This window comes from Acromyrmex echinatior, chromosome 11 (assembly GCF_024713525.1).
Source record: "Acromyrmex echinatior isolate Ae372 chromosome 11, ASM2471352v2, whole genome shotgun sequence".
Classification (NCBI taxonomy): domain Eukaryota; kingdom Metazoa; phylum Arthropoda; class Insecta; order Hymenoptera; family Formicidae; genus Acromyrmex; species Acromyrmex echinatior.
The window spans coordinates 5,768,636-5,789,322 of record NC_141862.1 but is presented as its reverse complement, the minus strand read 5'-3'; the positions used below and the strand labels follow the sequence as shown (position 1 = coordinate 5,789,322).

The 20,687-nt window shown below is 31.2% G+C and overlaps 1 protein-coding gene across 2 annotated transcripts in view; it reads left to right on the top strand.

The window, feature by feature from the left end:
* Positions 1-20,191, top strand: part of LOC105142974 (uncharacterized) — a 170,344-nt gene extending 150,153 nt beyond the window's left edge. For both annotated transcript variants that reach the window (XM_087411570.1, XM_087411571.1), the window contains exon 7: positions 14,483-20,191. In XM_087411570.1, the coding sequence (XP_087267696.1) occupies positions 14,483-14,538 (56 nt within the window). In that variant the 3' untranslated portion in view covers positions 14,539-20,191. The remainder of the gene's footprint in view (positions 1-14,482) is intronic.
* The last annotated feature ends 496 nt before the right edge of the window (positions 20,192-20,687 follow it).

Here is a 20,687-nt window from a genome sequence, read left to right as displayed (position 1 = left end):
ACTATGGACTATTATAAGTAATTATATAGGACGTTCAAACTAATTGCTAGAATGTAAAATTTTTTGCAGCATCGCTCATTATGCTTGAAATTTCTATATAATTATCCCTTAACGAAGATATTCCGGTTCTTTACTATATATTATACTATGGATCATTGTTAAAAATTAAAATTTTAAAAATGATAAAAAAATTTACATTTTTCTTTTATAAGTACTTTAAATATTCAAAATAATTTATGAAAGTTCCATTGCGATTTACTGATTAGTTATATAGAAAAATATATAGAACAAATAAATATTTTATTTATTTATAACAGTACATCGCAATGCATGAATTTTACATAGATAAATAATCTTGAATTGTACTTATATTAAAAAATTGAGATCTTTATCATTTATTTTATAATACATTTCTATATATTTTTATTACAGATTAACACAATATACTACTATTTATTAAAATAACTTATGATCTAGATAGTAAACTGTCACCAAATTTGTTTTTTTAAATGTGATTTAAAATAATCTGTAATTTTTTCATAATTTTATTATCATTTTGAAAATATATATAAAACATCTTTGAGCTCTTATCCTGATATTTTATTCAATAAGCTGTATTCATAATATCATTATATTATAGATAAAACCCAATGGACAAAACATCAGAAATCAAATATTAAGTCTAAGCACAAGTTAATTAGATAATAAAAAACCGGGCCTCATATAGAAATTATAAAATGATTTTTGCATATATATAGCTTTTGTAAATATATATATATATATATATATATATATATATAACTTTAATAAAATATTTAGAAAATATTTATTAAGTTGTGTATTTACAAAAAATGAAAGGGTAAAGACTATTATTTAGCCAAATGTATTTATACTCATAAGTCCTAGATCGTCGTATTTATAATCATAAATCAATGGTTGATCTTCATTTTCAAGCGAACTACATTTGAACTAAAGTTTGAACCAATCAAATTTATTAAACCGCGATTTTAGAAGCGTTTTTTAAATGAAAGATTGATTTAAACCTAACTCAAATCGAATCTCAGAATTGAATCACGATTATAAATATGATGAAATATTAAAAAAAAAAATGCACAGGACATAAATGATTCAATTCCATATACTAAGGATTATTTTCACGATTCAACAAAATTATTGTCAGATCTGTATCTATCTAAATTTTTAAATACTTTAACAAAAGTCGTTCTTTTTATACAGCACAGATACAGCGCATTGCACATTGCGATGTGACACATTGGGATCGTAATATCGCGGGACATTGACATAGCGTCAGGAATGTCGCGGATACGCGCGATTGTGACCTTAGTTCAACACGGAGGGAAACGGGGGAGACTGATTTATAATGATTTTAATAGAAATAAAGATGCGCTTTACTCACAGAGATAACACTCGGCGACAATGACGCATCACAGGAATGCACCGGTGCTATTTTAGCACGCCGCGCATCACGCGCGAAATTTTCATTTTCGTGCTTGTCGGAGAAATTGCCCAACGCGGAGAAAACGCGGCCGACCTGAAAGAATAAGATATAAACATCGCGCCATAACGGTCGTGTCTCACGCTACGAGATCTGGAAAAATCTTCATGACAGATCGCCGTCTGACTAAATCACTCTCAAGAATCTCTCGAGATAGTACATGTCATGCGTGTTCACTGCGTGCGAGTTGTGGAAAAATACAAAAGTCATACTCCTTAATATTTAAGAATAGTATGCCCGATGAATACAAAAATTTGTAATTGAGCTACAAATTGTATTTATTCCAAATTCTCACATAACAAAAATGTAATCATATATTCATTCAAAATTTTGAGTTTTCAAAAAATATTTATTCACAAAAAACTATGAATATTTAATACTTATTAACAAGTATTCATGTTCATTCAAACAAAACATATTAAACTGAAAAAGAAAGCTCTAATAAGCAATCGCTTACTTTGATGACTTTAAAAAAAAAATGAATTTTATTTATTTTTATTATTGTAATATTCAGATTTTATAAAGGAAACTTACAAATATTGAAAAATATTTTAGAAAGATATACATTTTTTATTTATAAATCTATCTATTTGATAGAGCGCCATATTTCGATATAATTCCGATTATATGACAGTAATGTTATAAATATTTTATAGGATATCTTATAGGGCGCGATGTTCATTATGGACATTAAATTCCGAGAGATATTATTTATTCCCAATAAAAATGTCTTTATTTAATCTGTAGGTAAAACAAGATCGCCCATTGTATAAGTCGCGGACTAAGCTCATGGTATAATCGTAGCCATTGTTTTATATAAATTTCTGTATTCTCTTGTAGGCTTGCAAGCTACGTGCAGATAATAAGAGTAAAAGTGAATACGAAATGAAAATATGCGTAATCATATTAAAAAAATATTTATTCAAATGGAATGAAAAAATATTTATTTGTTTCTTAACGAAAGAAATATTAAAAAAGAAATATATTCAAATGAGTATTATATTTCATTCATTTTTTATTCATTTATTCGAATATTAGATGTATTCATCGGACACACTATTTAAGAATTTTAAGCACAACCGTATATGTGAATACATTAGATACATAAAAAAGCCATGATCGGTCAAAGACTGATGTTGGATGATTTAAATAATACATTATATATTCTTATATTAAATTAATTTATTCCAGATATGATTGCGAGCCGATAACTTTCAACATAATCATTCTGAGACGTTAATAATCTCCCTTAAATTAAATTACAAAGAAAGAAAAAAAGTAAGAAACTTATTGTAAAAAATATTACCTCAGCCAGGATACGCTTTAAATTCTCCAATTTTTAATTAGAGATAATTCATTTTAACATAATGCATTTTTTAAATTTAATTTCATCTTTTATTAATTTAATATAACGCAAATAAGTGAATCATATTCACTGTCGAATGCATAATATCAAAATATATCCAATTTACTATTTTTAATCATTTCTGTAGGAGTACCACTGCTCCTATTTAATATATGTTGTTACTTTAACTAAAACAATGGAATTAAGTCAATTTAAATAATATTAAATCAATTTAACTCAAGCATTTAAATTTAATTCAAATTTAATTTATTATTTATTAAGTATATATATATATATATATATATATATATATATATATATATGTTCCCAGACAGTCAAGTCTGTCGAAAACAAATTTTGTCAAATGCTTGTTACAAATTTTGACTAAAATATGCCAAATTTGATATAAATTTTATTACTTAAAACTATCAGTAAATTGATGACAGATAAGGAACAAAATTGTTTGAAAAAAATCTTTTTGAGCCCTTCAAGTTTTAATTAGCATCAGGGATATCTATTCATTACAATGTATTTTTTAAACGTGACATTTTGCTGTCGCTTCAAGAGATGTTCGAAGGAGATCGATAACTATTTAGATTAGTATCGAAGAGAGATGTCCCATATTGAAAGTCATATTGAAGTTGAAGAAAGTTCGCGTCCGCAAATTTCTCCAACTTCCTTGCGTGATATATTATCCGCTACTCCACTTATCTCTCGTTATTATGTGCCGCACGTCCTAGAGAATGATAAATGAGGTGATGTATAAGAGCGGTCTTATGCGTTAGCGTATTACCTCCCCGCGTTGTCAGCGTGCGATTATCATGACCGAGAAAACCGGGTTAGTTCTCCACGGACAATTACCGATACAAATGTGCAACAGGTTAGCTGAAACGGGCGAGACAGATATCCGCGAATTTTGCTTGTCGTTCGTCACGTTTCGAGTAGGAAACGGAAGTGCTTACATTCGACGTCGCAGGAAATGCATAGTAAAATTGTTAGCTGCCGTACGGTGAAAGCAAGTAGGTAGTACATAGTAGTATCAGCACAGAGATTACAACTTCATTAGATCTTTATACATTTCAACAAATAAAAAATAGAGAAAACGTGATTGGAAGATACATGAGAAAGAAAAATTTTTCGATTGTAATCTGAATTAGATATTTAATTCCTTCTGCGTCTTTTTGCGCGACTATTTATTCAGATGTACTGTTTATTCGTGTATACTCAAATATCATTGTGATAATTTTATATGTGTGTATTAATTAATATGTACTGAAAAAAAGAGAATTTAATAATAGCTATCAAATATGAGAGAAATAATTTCAATCAAAAATTTGGTTAACATAACCAAAAATAATTTTGTTTTCTTATAAATATTTAATAATTATTATTAACTAATTAGTTACATTGTTATGTTTAGTAATACTTACTAAATATTTAGAAAAATAGAATTATTTTTTGTTATATTAATGGAATATTTAATTGAAATTATATCACTGAACTTTAGTAGTTATTACTACTCTTTTCAAAATAATGTAATCAATTAACATCATGAAATATTTATGATATACATTTGCTTAGAATGTATTGAATAGCATGAAAAGTTCAATGTGGATCGGTGGTGATCAGGCGTATTATTAAGGGAGTTTGGAGAATTCGCGCGCGAATCACCGTCCACATTTTTTTTATTCATTTTTCATTTAATTAAAAAAATACAATTTTATTTTTTACTTTAAATACATTTTCTGTTGTCACATACAATATTTGTTTCTACCTCGTTACAATTATGTAAGTAATTTATGGAATTTCCGTTAGTTAGAGTTTTGTCAAAATGTTCAATATATAAAAGAAATTTTGGCAATATTTTTGAGCCAAAAACGAAATATGCGCTGAGATATTAATAAGTACTTGATTTAAAACTACGAATTTGTTTTTACAATTATATTTTATTTGTACTTTCTTCAAGAAAAAAACGTTATGATTTACAAAACCTAATATCTTTTTCGATTTGAAATAAAAACCGAGAAAGAATTCTTGATTTTGAATGTGTGTGTGTGTGTGTGTGTGTGTTGTGTTGTTCTTTTTTTTTAATATTTTAAAGCTTAAAAAGCTCAACATACACACACACATAATGCAAAGAATTGCTGTTCATGTGAGATAACAAATCGCATAAAAACTTTCTTTGAAAATATTATAATATATTTTGGGTACGTCCATGAATGCGATATAGAATATGTGTATATAATGTTAAGATCAAGTGTAACGATGACATATCATTTGGAATTCGCTCTGACCTCATTTTCACCTTATTCGTAAGCGGAAAAACATGTCCGATCTGAATAATGTATGCGTGTAAATAAGAAAATAACCCTATAACGTGACCCTCTGACAGCAGTCAAAATTATACGGGTCTTTATCCATTAACCCCGAAACCTCAGTCGATCTGTTACGTAGACATTTCACCTCTCGTGACTTCCCCGAAAGTGAAATACTACATGTAATTTTCATTCGGCATGGCGAATTCATTCTAACGGTGCGGCGACGAGTGGAGTTGAATTAATTTGCATCCGCGATGAGAAAGAAGATACGTGATTCACCCACGTATTCATCTTACATCTTACAGTATTGAACGATACTCCGAATTGTTTATCTGTAGCTCAAAACTCGCTCGGATTGTCTTAAAAAAAAAATAATAGAGAATTAAGGATTAGACTCTCCCAACGAACTGAATATCGAGTCATTTTTTGCTTAACTTCATTTAAATTCCGAATTAGGAATCGTTTTCAGGCAATGAAAGGGTTAACGGGACATATTAAAGAAGTCGACACGACGAACGATCGTTATTGATAGACGAGTTAACGGTCGAAGTCGGGAATCCGGGTTAAATCAGTCTTGTCTAACAAGCGGAAGAATATTCCAAAATTACGACTTTGATTATCATCGTGTTACATTGCGTGAGGCCTTGTCTGAGTAGGAGAAGAAAACGAGAGAGATCTCGTGTTGCTTTAGCCAATAAATCCAGTGATCACGTAACACGAGCACCCGTATTCGGTTTCATGTGTGTATGATTCTAACTAGCGGTGCTAAATAGTTGCCGCGAGCGATAGCATAATCTACGCAACGTAAACCACTTCATTCGTCCTAATGCGACGCTTCATTTCGTCAACGAACAATTACCTTCCTTCTCTTCTCGAGACAAAGTATCGAGCCGTCGCGAATAATCGTTGTCTTTTGCGCGGACCCTTCCTCGGAAATCGACCACCCACCGCGCCAGATAATCCCCCGTGCAATTTCTCGTGCTTTGCGCGAATTAACTAGCGGCACTCTACGTGCGTCTTGATTAATTGCGATCGCGGAGTTACTTTCGCGTCGCTTATTCTTAATCTCGCCGCGTCGTATCCCGTGAAATCACGCTGTAACGAACGCCGATAGAAATAACTGTACTGTAACTATATTAATGCGTCTCGACCATCGTACTCTCCGTCGGCCAGTTCTTGGATTGTTAAGAAGCGCTGATGTTTTTTAGGAAAAAAATAAGTGTGAATAGTGTTCTCTCTTAATCCTCTGTCGACAAGTTAGGCTTTAATGCCTAAATATAGAAAGATCTCAATATATATATATATATATATATATATATATATATATATATATTGAATATGTTGAAAACTATTTAGTAGAAAATTCATTATTAGATCATGCCTGTAGTCATTGTAAAAAAAGATCTTAGAATTTGGATGTCTTCAAGTTTCATTGAGATGAGCCTTTAAATCTTGTTTATTATTTAATAAATAAATATTTGGCAACAAATTCTTCATGTAGTGATAGAGTAAGGTCGTACTAATAAAAAAATACGGGATATGTTGAATTGTTTCATTATAGAAATTAGATTTGATCGTAAAACCATAAGGCGTGAAAATCAGTAATATGAGATATTCAGGATATTTCTAATATGAAATAACCTATGCTCCTATGTCATAATGAAAATCGTTGCTAAAGAGTTGTTGTACATGTTATTGTACAATATAATAATAAAAAGGACAATCGGAATGAACGTCGAGTGCCTATCTCTTGATTCCAACTATCTGAGTTCTGGGTATAATCTATCTCATGTTCATTTTTCGCATACTGTTTGTTTGTATTTTAGAAACATTAAATACAGTTTTTTAATTGCAATACTCATATACTTTTATATGCGTTTTACTATCGATTTCTCAGGGCATCTCATAGTAGGAGCACAATTTTTTAACTTTGTGATTTGCTTACTTTTTACATTTCTTTAAAAAAAAAATAAAATTTGAATTAAATTTTATATAACGTATATCTTAAAGCTTATTAAATTCCCTTCAAAATGACCTATTATTTTTTTAATTTTTATATAGACTTCTAGCATTTATCTAAAATGAATTCGATATTTCATAATAGGGGCCTTTCCTCTATAAGTATGATATACAATTTCTACTAAAATACATATCTAAATACTTTAGACACTTTCAAAAAAGTACTTGCTTTTTTTTGAAAGTATTTAGGTACTTAGGTACTTTAATTGCATATCATATCTAATATTACCTATAGAAAGATTTCGATTTAAGTATTATATTTGGACCTCGTATTTAAAAGGTATGTTCTTAACACTATTATGAATGAAAATAAAGTTACAAGTAACTTAAATATAATGTTTTATAATGTATGCATTAAATTTCGTGCAAATCCACATAGAATTTAATGGAAAGCACACTAAATTTTAGAAAATTTTATGAAAATATATAATACTAAATTTCATGTACATTACACAAATACACTTTTCAATTATAGATACATTAAATTTAATGTAATGTATAAATACAAATACTCCAATGCAAATGTATCTCAGAGACTCAGATATACAAATGTATCTGCAAACATATCTATTATAGATACTACCCAGCTCTATCTATGATATTATTGATTCACTACATTATAAGCTACATCAAATATGAAAACTAACTTATTTGACCGGAACTAGATTTTCATATAATTAATGCGAGTCCTTTAAGCCTGTAACAAATAAGGAAATAAATTGAAATAAATTAATTTCAATTCAATTTCGACAATTCGATAATAGTAAAAATTCGTTGTTAAAACTTTCATAAATATGCTTAAATATATTTTCTTTGTTTAAATATATTTTAAATAAAGAATTTTTACAAATTTTTATACAGCTTGAAATAACAAAAATCTGTATTGAAACTAAAAGACCACTGAAAAGTGAAATTTCACATGATCGAGAGATAGTTAAAAGGACTTTGTTGTTTTCGATTAAATTGAATTTGATTAAAGTTTTATTTAGTACACGTTGCTTTCTCCAAACAACGAATGGCAGGCAGAACACTTGCCAGCGAATTATGCCCTCGAATTACGCGATCGTGATGCATCGCGTGTTCTTTATTAGGCATGCCGCGTCGTGCGGGATGGGGGGGGGGGAGGGGCGAGCGGAAAGGAGGCCGGGCAATGATGACGTTACAGCTGATTTCAATCACGCGTTTCAGTATAAAGGATTCCGGGCGAGCCCTTCCGCGTCCGCAGGCGCCGCGGTGCAACGCTACGCGATGGAAATCAGTGATCCTTTCACGCAGCGTGGCAGAAGCCCCTCGTAAAAGGGAGTCCGCTCCATTTGCATCCACCGTGCGTGATCTATAGAGTGCACGGAAAGATGAATGGTCGGATAAAGAAGGCGAGAGCGCTCGTATGGCCGAAGAGACGGCGGTAATGTTTGAGCACGTACCGACCTACGTTTACGAAGCGCGCCAGGTATAATGACTCCTGCGAGAAGCCGCTCCTCTCAACCCGCGACACGAACGAGGACACAATTATCGCGCCACATTGTACACGTTCACCTACGAACTCTTTGCCGTATAAGCGGCCGTCGTAAGCCGTGACATGAAAGCGCGAAAAGTCCCAGCCACCGGCGATGCCGGCATTACCAACTACGGAAGTAACAGCCAATAGGGTGTTGAAACGTAAACCATCGGCTGTTTGTACCTTAGTTTCCGCCATCGATTTTTCCATAGAAGCGATGAAAGAGACGTGCAACAATTAACAATCTAAACGAGCTAAAAGAATATTGAAAAATTAAGTGTATATACTCTATAAAATATATGATGATAAAAAGTTAGGCCACAAATTTTTCGTGTTCATCAACTTATTAATAACAATATGTATACACAAAAGACACAAATTCTGGAACGTTAGTTACATCTTGTTAAATACCAAAAATAAAAATAACATTTTTAATCACTTTTAGCCTTGATATCAATTTTAAACGCTTCGATCATCAATGATGGGGACGCATATCTTTCCACAGATAAATTCTCCTAAACAATCGATAGAATGGTTTCAGTTCACTGATGAAAATGTTTTTGGTACAGAATTTTTTTGCTATTTAAATGTAACTGATATTCCAGAATTTGTTTTTTTTTTTTAAATATACATACGTATGTTATATTCAAGTACAATATACGTATGTTAAAACAAGCTAAAGTAATTTGTCATCATTTCGACGTCAAAATAACTTCAATGTCATTTTTAACTTTAAAATAATGACAAATAACATCAGCTTATCTTATCTTGATAATGATTTCATAAGCACACAAAATTTTAACGCACAAACTATTTTTGTGCGTTAAAGTTTTATGTGCTTATGAAATTATCACCCTGTATATTGTAATATAATCTAAATGATAAATAAAAGAAAGAATTGAATCGGACTATTCAATTCATTTGCTAAGTAAGAATATTATTTTTGTTATGTAATACCAGATTTAATAGACTCGAAAGAAAGCTAAATAATAGATAAATCGTAAATTTGAAGCTAATGCATAATCATTTTTTCGCGGCAAACGAGAAGATTTAAGAAGACGAATTATCGCGATTATTTTTCTTTTCATGTAAAACATGATTTCTTTATTTATTGTGTATGCTATGAAAAGGAGGGAGGAGCTCAAAATACGCTTTGTACAAGTTCTCAGGCATAGTCACAACGTCTCTTGACTAATACAAGCGGCACCTACGGAGACAATTACTGTACGCATACGTTCCGTGTACGTTCATCCGTAGAGCTCATTTCGCATAGATAACGACGAAAAGAAGAGCCGAAGGCATCGCATCCGGGCAACGTAAACAGGAGAGGCTGCCCTAGCCTGTGCAGCAACAGATACAACGCCTAGCGTTGTACAACGTTTCCTGTTACCTGCTATACCTACGGCGTAGCGAGACTGCACGTGGCGTCTGTTCTATCTCCGGACTGGACAATTTGCTTTGCAACCCCGAGAGATTTATGCGAAGCGGCGAACAGTACGAGTACTGTTACCTTCTGCTTCGCGGAATCACAGACGCGAAGAGGAAAGCTCACGTTCAAATCATACGGTTTCTTCGTTTCTGCTTTTAGTAGTGTGTCTGATGAATACACCTAATATTCGAATGAATGAATAAAAAATGAATGAAAATACTCATTCGAATACATTTCTTTTTTATTCGTTAAGAAACAAATAAATATTTTTTCATTCCATTTGAATATTTTTTTTAATATGATTACGGATATTTTCATTTCGTATTCACTTTTAGTCTTATTATCTGCACGTAGCTTGCAAGCCTACAAGAGAATACAGAAATCTATATAAAACAATGGGCTACGATTATACTATGAGCTTAGTCCACGACTTATACAATGGGCGATCTTGTTTTACCTACAGATTAAATAAAGACATTTTTATTGGGAATAAATAATATCTCTCGAAATTTAATGTCCATAGACCATAATGAACATCGCGCCCTATAAGATATTCTATAAAATACAGGGTTGGCCATATTCGACGGAAAGATCTGGGTACTGTAACTTTTGACAGAGATGTTAGATCGAGTAACGACGTTTCCCATGATTGAAAAAAAAAACATCTTTCCGTCGAATATGGCCAACCCTGTATTTATAACATTACTGTCATATAATCGGAATTATATCGAAATATGGCGCTCTATCAAATAGATAGATTTATAAATAAAAAATGTATATCTTTCTAAAATATTTTTTAATATTTCTAAGTTTCCTTTATAAAATCTGAATATTACAATGATAAAAATAAATAAAATTCATTTTTTTTTTACTTAAAGTCCTCAAAGTAAGAGGTAACTTATTAGAGCTTCCTTTTTCAGTTTAATATGTTTTGTTTGAATGAATATGAATACTTGTTAATAAATATTCATAGTTTTTTGTAAATAAATATTTTTTGAAAACTCAAAATTTTGAATGAATATATGATTATATTTTTTTATGTAAAAATTTTGAATAAATACAATTTGGAAGTCAATTACAAATTTTTGTATTCATTGGGCATACTAGCTTTTAGTATTCGCTGCTTCGTATTAATTTGTCACGTTCTTTGCAAATTTAATAGATAACGCCAGACAGCAAGATTCATTTTTATGAGAATGTACTCATCCATATTTTCCTTTTTATTAAAAACTTGTCTTGTAATATAACTTCTTTTCAATTATTCTGAAAAATGTATAAAAATTATGAAATAACCTTTGTAACTCATTACATTTTGTTATATCTATTCTGTTATTCCCATTTTTTAAATTAACATAATTTAACTATAATTTATTGTCATTTTTAGTGCCAACTGTATATTTTTTTGATAAAACTGTATAAATATAATTATTATTATTAATATTTCTATACATAGTTCAGATCATTCCAGTAATATAATATTACAGTAATATTGCTGCGATATTTCTAATGTTTCTATCTTGTTGGAACATTGTAATGTTGCTGCAAGCTTCTGTGCTGTATGGGATTATAGTAATAAATAATTAAAATTGAGCTTTCCTAACTATAATTATTTTACTATGTAATTTTTGTCACAAATACGAAACAAAACTTTTCTTTCAACATACGATCATGTATTCTTTTTTTGTTCTATTTATCGCATTTTTGCTATAATTTATCCACTTTACACTCTGAGATCAAATTGTATATTTTTATTACAGATAGAGCAGCAACTTTGCTGGCGTTTTACCTTTTGTATATGTATGTACAAAAGGTAAATATATTAGTTGTTTTCATTTATACTTTAGAAAAATAATCTGGTTGCATTAATTGGAATTCTGATTGAAAATGGACAAATCAAAACTTTCTGATTGAATCTATTATAATTCTAATATTGAGATACCCAGAATTCTGTAATATAATCAAAATTTTCTATATAATTTGTCCATTTTCAATCAGAAATTTTTCTCAGTATACCCTTTTTGATTATATCCGACTTATTGTAAATTAATCTCACATTTACGTAATACAATTACTATCATTACGTTAGGCGTAAATTAATGCATCGAATACCGCAACAATCATGACAATGCAACATAAATCGGATGGAAGAAAGACTAACTCGTATTATCAGTGATATATAACTAAACGTGTTTATAATCAAACGGCTAGTAGAAATTCACATAGTTATGGTATCGAGTCATTTGATATCATTTATTATAATTTACATCGATGGACATGATCGGCGCGCTCACGTGATTCGTGGACGCTCTTATCCTCGTGATACCAGATTACAAACCGGAATATCATTATAAGTCAACTGAGAATTATCCTAGATAACGTCGTGCGAGTATCGCGGTGGCGAACGGTAAAATCAAGCATTACGGGCGCGTTCGCGGCTGAGGATCTTGGATGCGCAACACCAGCGCGGCTCGCATCAGACAGCGACGGCAACGGCAGCCTCCTCCAGAACCCGAGTGCATCTATTACACTAATAGCGATAATGGCTCGTTTCTGTGCGCATGCCGACAGGAGAGTCAGCTGCCTCCGTTAGGCGATACGACCGGGACGTTTATCGAGAGAGGCACCTGCTCGGCACAGGGTGACCCAAGCGAATTGCGCACGGCGATGAAGAACGCCATCGATCAAGTATGCGATATCGGTGTGCGAAAATCCGCGCCTGGAATTTTCCAGTTAGTATTCAGTACGGTAGGAGGTGAAGACCTTTAAGCTGCTCATAGAACAAGACTTCTGTACGCCAGTCATCCTAGGATTGGTAAAATACTTACTATTAAAATATTAATAGCTACTGTTACTATCTAACTAATAGGTATATAAGTAAATAACTAAAAAATATCAATAACAATAACTTTTTATACTATAATAAATTATTATAGTAAATGATAAATTATTGTGCGCGCGCCACGAGATCTCACTAATTTAAGGAGATCTCGTGCTATTTTCTAGTCAATAGAAAGTTTATTCATAATCATATATAAAACGATTAATGGAATAAAAAGATTACTAACAATATCTTATGCCATTATACATAATTATTGTTAATTTTATATAGGGTAATTGTCCCAATTACCCTATATTACTGTGCCTGTCCCTATTAGTGTGCTTTTGTATTTCGATAAGTCATAAAGAAAACTAGCAGAAATAAATAAAAAAAAAATTTTTTTTTTATTAAGTTAAATTATTAATGCATACGACACAGAAGATAATATTTTATTTTCTGAGTATTAAAGTATTTTAAATATTTTTCGAAAGCTGTGAAGAATTTATGTGAATCCAGGCATACGTACCGCAAGATTTTAAGCTTGTCCCTGTTAATATGCACTGTATTGGAGCTGAGAATGTTCTGTTATGAGTGTACTTTGAAATAAATATAATTGAAAACCTCTCTGAGATTTCTTTCGCCGAGATATTTAACTTTTCGTAAAATGTGAGAAAATTATATTACCTAATACTTTTGCACATGGCTGTATCTATATATAAATAATATATATAAATCAAATTTTAAATAAAAAGAATCTTAATTCAGTCGAAGCGGATCTTAGTTTTTAATTATATATTTCTTATGTAAATTTATATACATTCTGATTCTATACATATCACGCATCAACGTATTCATGAGCACATAAACCCAGAATAGTAATATATCACTTAAAGTGTACACGCCATTTAATAATTTTTGGATGCTAATAAGTATACATAAATACAAATCTAAAAACTGCGAATAATTTATTGCGAAAAATATTAAAAATGAATTATTTGCAGTTTTTAGATTTTTTTTATCAATATATGACAATTAATATTCTTGTTAAAAGATGCTTATTAGCATCTAAAAATTATTAAATGGCGTGTACACTTTAAGTGATATATTACTATTCTGGGTCTGCTCATGAATGCGTTTTAAGTCCAAAAAAACAGGTGATATGTATAGAATCAGAATATAAATTTACATAAGAAATATGTAATTAAGCATTAAGATCCGCTTCGACCGAATTAGGATTCTTTGTTGTTAAAAGGTGCTTATTAAAACATTATTAAATTGCTTACACAATTTAATAAATGATATTACTATTCTGGTTTTGCTCATGAATGTATTTTAAGTCCGAAAAAACATTTTGGCGCTCACTATGATCCGTTTCGAATAAATATAGAGTTCTTCTTATTTAAAATCTGTTTTTTTAGTTGCGTTAGTATAAATGTAAATGAGCAATTTTGCATAGTATGCATGTAGGTTTCTATAAATATATGTATAATACAAAAACGAAGACACGTTAAGATTTAGTATTGCTTATCTTATTTTTAGACAAATGGATTCATCTACCCGTCCCAAAACATTTGTCAGTACAAAGACCAAATTAATGACCGGACACTTCGCCGAACTGAACGATTCTCATCGATTATTCAATGCGACATCATCTTTATTACCAGAGTTTCAACCGAGTGCCAGCGATAGCCGAAGCAACGACCACTTGGTTCAAGTCGAGACGCGACTGGACACGGATGCTGACGCAGGAGGCAAGGGAAGGACAGGAGAACGTAAGCGAATCGGTTCAAAGTGGGGCAAGATTTATCTACAAATTTGTAATTTAGATGGGATTTAATTAGCACGGGACACGCCATTGCTATACGTCTATCCGCCCTTACGTATCCATCCACGTCCGCCTATGCTATTAGCGATAATGGTTCGTTCCCATGGAGATAAAGCGCCAGTTACGATCGGCGGCAGACAAGCGGGCCCGGTATTGGCCCCGCGGGCCTGTTCGTCCGTACGCTCTTTCTTCTTTCTTAGCTAGACTGGCGCGCAAATGTGCACGGCATGTCCACCGTCGTGAAACCACCGAGGCCGAGGAACCAGTGACGCGATTTATTATGATTGCCTCGCGCCGTATATATCGACTACCGGACACCCCGGGCAAAAATGGAACGGCGTTTACGGCCTTGCACTCTCTCGAGGCGTGCTTGCAAGAGAGAATCCCCTTCATCCGTCGTGTCGTGCCGTTATTTTTCGATGCGCTGACGTGGTTGGAGTTTTGACGCGCGATCATGTGCCGTGAAAGAGAATGAGGCTAGCGAATGGGGGAAAGTAAGAAACCACATTCCACGGAAGACTGATGGCGAAGAGTCAGTTTACGTCGTTTACAATTTTACATGAATCTATATGAATCATATCTAAGATTGATTTAATGATCGATATTATAATTGCACAAAAGGAAATCAGAAAGTGAAATGAATTGTTTTTTATTCCTCACATACACGTTAGCAAAATATATACAGGGTGGATTATTTTAATTTTATTAATTTATTCCGGTCGATTTTCTCATAATCTATAAGTTTAAGATAAAAATATTAAATAAAAGTTTTATGGCTTCAAGGGAGAAAGACGTTAGTGATCGTAATTGACCTTGAATTGATGTCCTTACCCTCTGTGAACTCGGTGGAAAATCAACATAGATCATATATGAGTATATCTCATACCTCATGCTATACTGCTGGATACCTTGGATAACGCAAATACCGGGACTGTAACTTTAAAGTAACTGATAACTTGAAAAATATTTAATAAAAAATAATTGTTATAGTTTTTAAAGATCTTGAAGTCAGCTATAAGATTATGTAGTTAAAAATGGGGGTATAATTTTAAATAATCTTGACCCGACCTTAAGGACATCAATTCAAAATCAACTGCAATCACTATATAACTTATTTCCTCCTTGAAGCCATAAAACTTTATTTTTGTCTTAAACTTATAGATTTTGAGAAAATCGACTGGATAAATTAAAATGGTTTACTCTGTATATAATATCATTTCTTAATCGCTTAGCTTTTCATTTTATGTAAAGGTCACACAAGTTTTTTTACTTTATTTGCGAGACGAAGAATTTTATTATTTTCGATTTCCATTTATTTGAACCATTAAAGGAAGCCCTGCATGACTGATGATATAAATTTTAATTATCTTAGATTGTAATAAGCAATGTATATGTACAAAACTGAGTGATTATATTAAGAAGTAATGATATACATATTTTACTATCGAGGAATAAATACATTCATTTTAGAATACAATCGATAAACTACAAGCCTATATCGATTGAAGCTGGATCTTTAATGCTTTTAAATAATTTCTATATGAATTATATACTAAATATATAGTTATTTGAATTGTGCGCCGAAATGATTTTTTAAATTTATTACTATAAATGCAATCAAATTACATAGTAATATCACAAATTAAATTGATAAGCAATTTAATAATTTGATGCTCAATCTGACATCCTATTGAAAAAAGTTTACATTCATTTTACTTTCTGATTTTTCCTCATATATGTAGAGGAATTTTATATTTCTTTCCGTTCTGTATTATTCAATAGTATATGTTATTTTATTTATAATTAGTACTGATTAACGCGATTCTGTAATCGAAATTAAAGACCCTCTAATCAGAGTCGCGACACGAGCCGACTTTTGCAATAGTAGTTTTAACAAAATTGATAACTGAGAGAGAAATATATTAGTATCTCTATCTAACCTTAATACGTTTCTAACTTATCTGCGCTGACGGAACACGCGTGACGTTATATTCTGTAATATTTTATACTAAAAGTTATTAAAAGAAATTATTAAAAATAGTTGAGTGTGCAGCCTCATTTTATAATAATTCAGTAGCCAAAGGCTACATATTAACAGTATTTCTTCGAACGTCGTGCTTTATGGATGAAAGATGTTGGGGAAATGTTATAAAAAATTGGACGCCTGCAACAACAAATTCTTTTCTTTACGAGGTTAAATAATATTTGTATAAATTTTAATTATATTGTTGAAATTTAAAAATAACAAATATAAATTATTCCCGTTTAAATATAGACGGGAATTGTTAAACATATTGGACCAATCAAAATGCAGCAGTCCAAATATAGTGAAAAAACTTGACTAATATAGATGGGTTAGAACTACCTTTACTTAATAACGAGTTGTTAATTTTATAGAAGTTGGATTGTATTTTACTTATTTTTTATAGATTTATAAAGAATCCCACACTAATTATATGGAAAATTAAGTACCGGTGAAATGAGTTAGTTTTCACATATAATGTGGTAAACAAACATCGTGGACATAAGGTTGTTTCAATGGAAATTCCTGGCTTCTAAGAAGAGGATTCGTAATATACGTAACATAATATACGTAATATAAGGTTGTTTATTAAAGGCGTTAAATTCATACTCACAAAGCATCTTTGATATGCTATAGCTCAAAGACTATCCATGATTGATCCTTATGTCTACGATATTTTTGGTTTATCACATTATAAGCTACATTGTAAGCTACATTGTAAGTTGTAACATTGTAACATTTGTGAAAATTAACTCATTTCATTGAGACCTACTTTTCCATATAATTGATGCGAAGTCTAAAAAAATCGATAGTGTCTTTGAAGTCTAATATTGCTAGTAGAGAGTTAATTAACTGATACATGTTGGTTACAAAAATTAATGATTCGATCGAATCATGATAATGTTTCAAGTCTACCGAAAGTATCTTTAAAGTGAACTGGTATAATAATTAATTTAATTTATTTTGGAAATCGAAAGATTTAAGAGATACGTAATGATGAATTATATTTTTGTACGGTAAAGAATCACTCGTTAAAATGAACGTGGAATACCTTTCTTCCAGTCGATTCGTCAAGTTGATCGTTGACGATAAAAACCGCGGTATAAAAGTGCGTATTTTCTCTGCAACTCTGATACTGGTAAGCCAATAACGGATTCCAGTCGTGATTCTCTGAAGTCGAGTGACAGTATTGCGCATTTTACCTTGTGGATTTTATCACCTGAGACTTTCCCCGAGTATCCTAAGAATCTCTGTCCTTTCCAAATTTATTTTAATCGTTTCTTGAAGGAATGCAAAAATCTCTTGCGCAATCGTTACAAAAGATGTCGAATTATTATCACTGTATAGATATTATAATGAATGCTACGTAAATTCAATATCAGCATGTAGAATAATGCAATCAAAATTGTTGTATAAATAAAACAAAGTATAATTATTTTCTTGTAAGGTAATAATGAAATTTATTAGTTATTATAAAATCATTAAATAATTATAAATGAGGAGCAGACTTCTAAAATGCATTTTGTTCAAAATTTCATTTTATGAGTTAAAGATGGCATAGTGTTCAGTGTTGAAAGACTCATGTTTTAAGCTCTACGATGTCCTGAAAGCATTTTTTCACCATTAATTTATGTGCTGAAAAAAGTCTAGACATTTGAAGTGCATTAGTGTATTATGTCTTTTAACTAGAGACAAAATGCATTTGTTTAAGGGGATGCTGGACAGCCGAACTTGATCGATGTTTAAAACAGATTAAAACAGATTTTTAATTTCAAATAAAATATTAATTAATTTAATTTCAAATAAAATTTCAAATAAATACGTACATCAAGAAAACGTTACATACATTAATTAAAACATTACATACATTTCTCTGCTATATCCTATATATACTTAAATGCGAAGTTATGTACATTCAAATCGTACTTCTCAAGCCATTTTTCTTGTAAGCTTCAAAATATTTGAAGATTTTCAAAATAATTTGAAGGTCTCATGATATTCTTATAAATTATTCAAATGGGAAAGTACTTTTTGTTTGGATATATCCTTGCATTCATTTATACATGTATATATATGTGAAGGAAGCGAACCTATGGTAATAGAAAACTGTAATTTACAATTTTTTGAGAATTTTCATATCGATTTGTACTTTTCCAAAGGTATTTGCGTTTTTTCTTGTATTCTAGAGAAGGATTTTTTTATTCTATATAAGGAAAACGAAATGGTTTGAGAAATATGAAATGACGCCATTGGTAATTCCAGTATCTCCTTAATATTATTAAAAATAGTTCATCAATTTTGTTTAACATTTTACATCTTGATTGACAAATTGTTATTCTCTGTAAGATGATTTCCTTGTGGCTTTTTTCTCGTTTTCTGAAAATTATAAATTTTGGACAAAACGCATTTTGAAAGTCTGCTCCTCAAATATCAACAAATAACACAATTGTCATAGAATTAACATTTATTTAACAGTGACCATAAATCAAAGGTGAAAAAATGCAACTATTAATCTTAGCGTAAGTAATCTCGCGTGATTTTACTTACTTGATTCAAATCTCCATTACGTAACGCTTGGTATTTCACATTATTCGCTTTTTGTGCACGATTTCTTAGTCGCAATATCGAGCAGGCGCAGATTTTAATTGCAATAAAACGTTGCACATAATATGCGCGGAATGAAGTAACCTAGAAGATCTTGTTTCCGCCTCTCGTCGTTTCATCGGCGTTGCGTAAAACAGACACCGATTCGCACGACTCCTCATCAGCAGGGGAGCGATGAGTCGACCCGCGGTCGGCCCCGGGAATCTTAGGCGTGGAATCGCACTCGGTCGCGGTTATGGGAAATGTGAAAGCTGCTGGTTAGGTGACGTGGGTGTTGCCGATCTCACGCACGATCCGCGAGAGTTTTCTTCGTTGTTGTTACGTCGAGTCCTCTTCTTAGAAGCCAGGAATTTCCATTGAAAACTTCGTGCCTTTCCATCACATAACTTAGTTAAGTATTATTCTCAAACTTAAAGTAATAATTTAATATTGCTTAGATTTTTTTATCATTTCTTCATGACTGTAGGGGAGAGGTTTGGAAGTTTGAATCCTCTGGAATTTTTTATTTACTTTTTCAATTTTAATTATAAAAAAATACAACTTTACTTTTGAATCTGAATAAATTTTTTGTCATCACATAAAATATTTTCTCCCAATCATATAATTTTAAGACTTCAGTTAGAGTTTTGACAGAATATCCAATATTATAATGAAAACTTTTGCAAAACTTTTTTATAACCAGAAAAACAGATATGTATTGGAATATTATTGAGTTCTCTATTTACAACTACACGTTTTGTTTATAGTAATTGTTGTTTATTATAATTTTGTCCATATTTACGGGAAAAAAATAAAAGTTATGTTTACATGATTAACTTAATATTTTTCTTCATTCAAAATTAGAAATGAGAAGGAAACATTCTAAGCTTTAAAAAAATATTTAAAGAAAAACAATTTACTACCGCAAAAATTATTATTTATGTAATAATAGAATTGGCAAAACCCTTTCTTCCCATATTAAAACCTTGGATCCATACTCCTTTAAATAAATTCATCTTTCAGTAAATTCATCTTTCAGTTATATTTCATTTCTAATTAATAATTAGAAATCTAACTTCTCTAAGAATTCTAATTTCATCTAGCCGTCATAAAAATATTTTATTATTAAGTGCGTAATTTTATTTTACACTTTGTGTAATTTTAATTGGTCGTTCGGAAAGAATTTTATCTTAAAACTCCATATAATGAAAGCCATGCTTTGCAAAGGAAGATATTCGCGAGGAAGACAGCTCTTCCTTCGTGCGATGCTGTCTCGATTGCGGTCCTTTTCTCTTCCTTATTCGTTCCCTTCT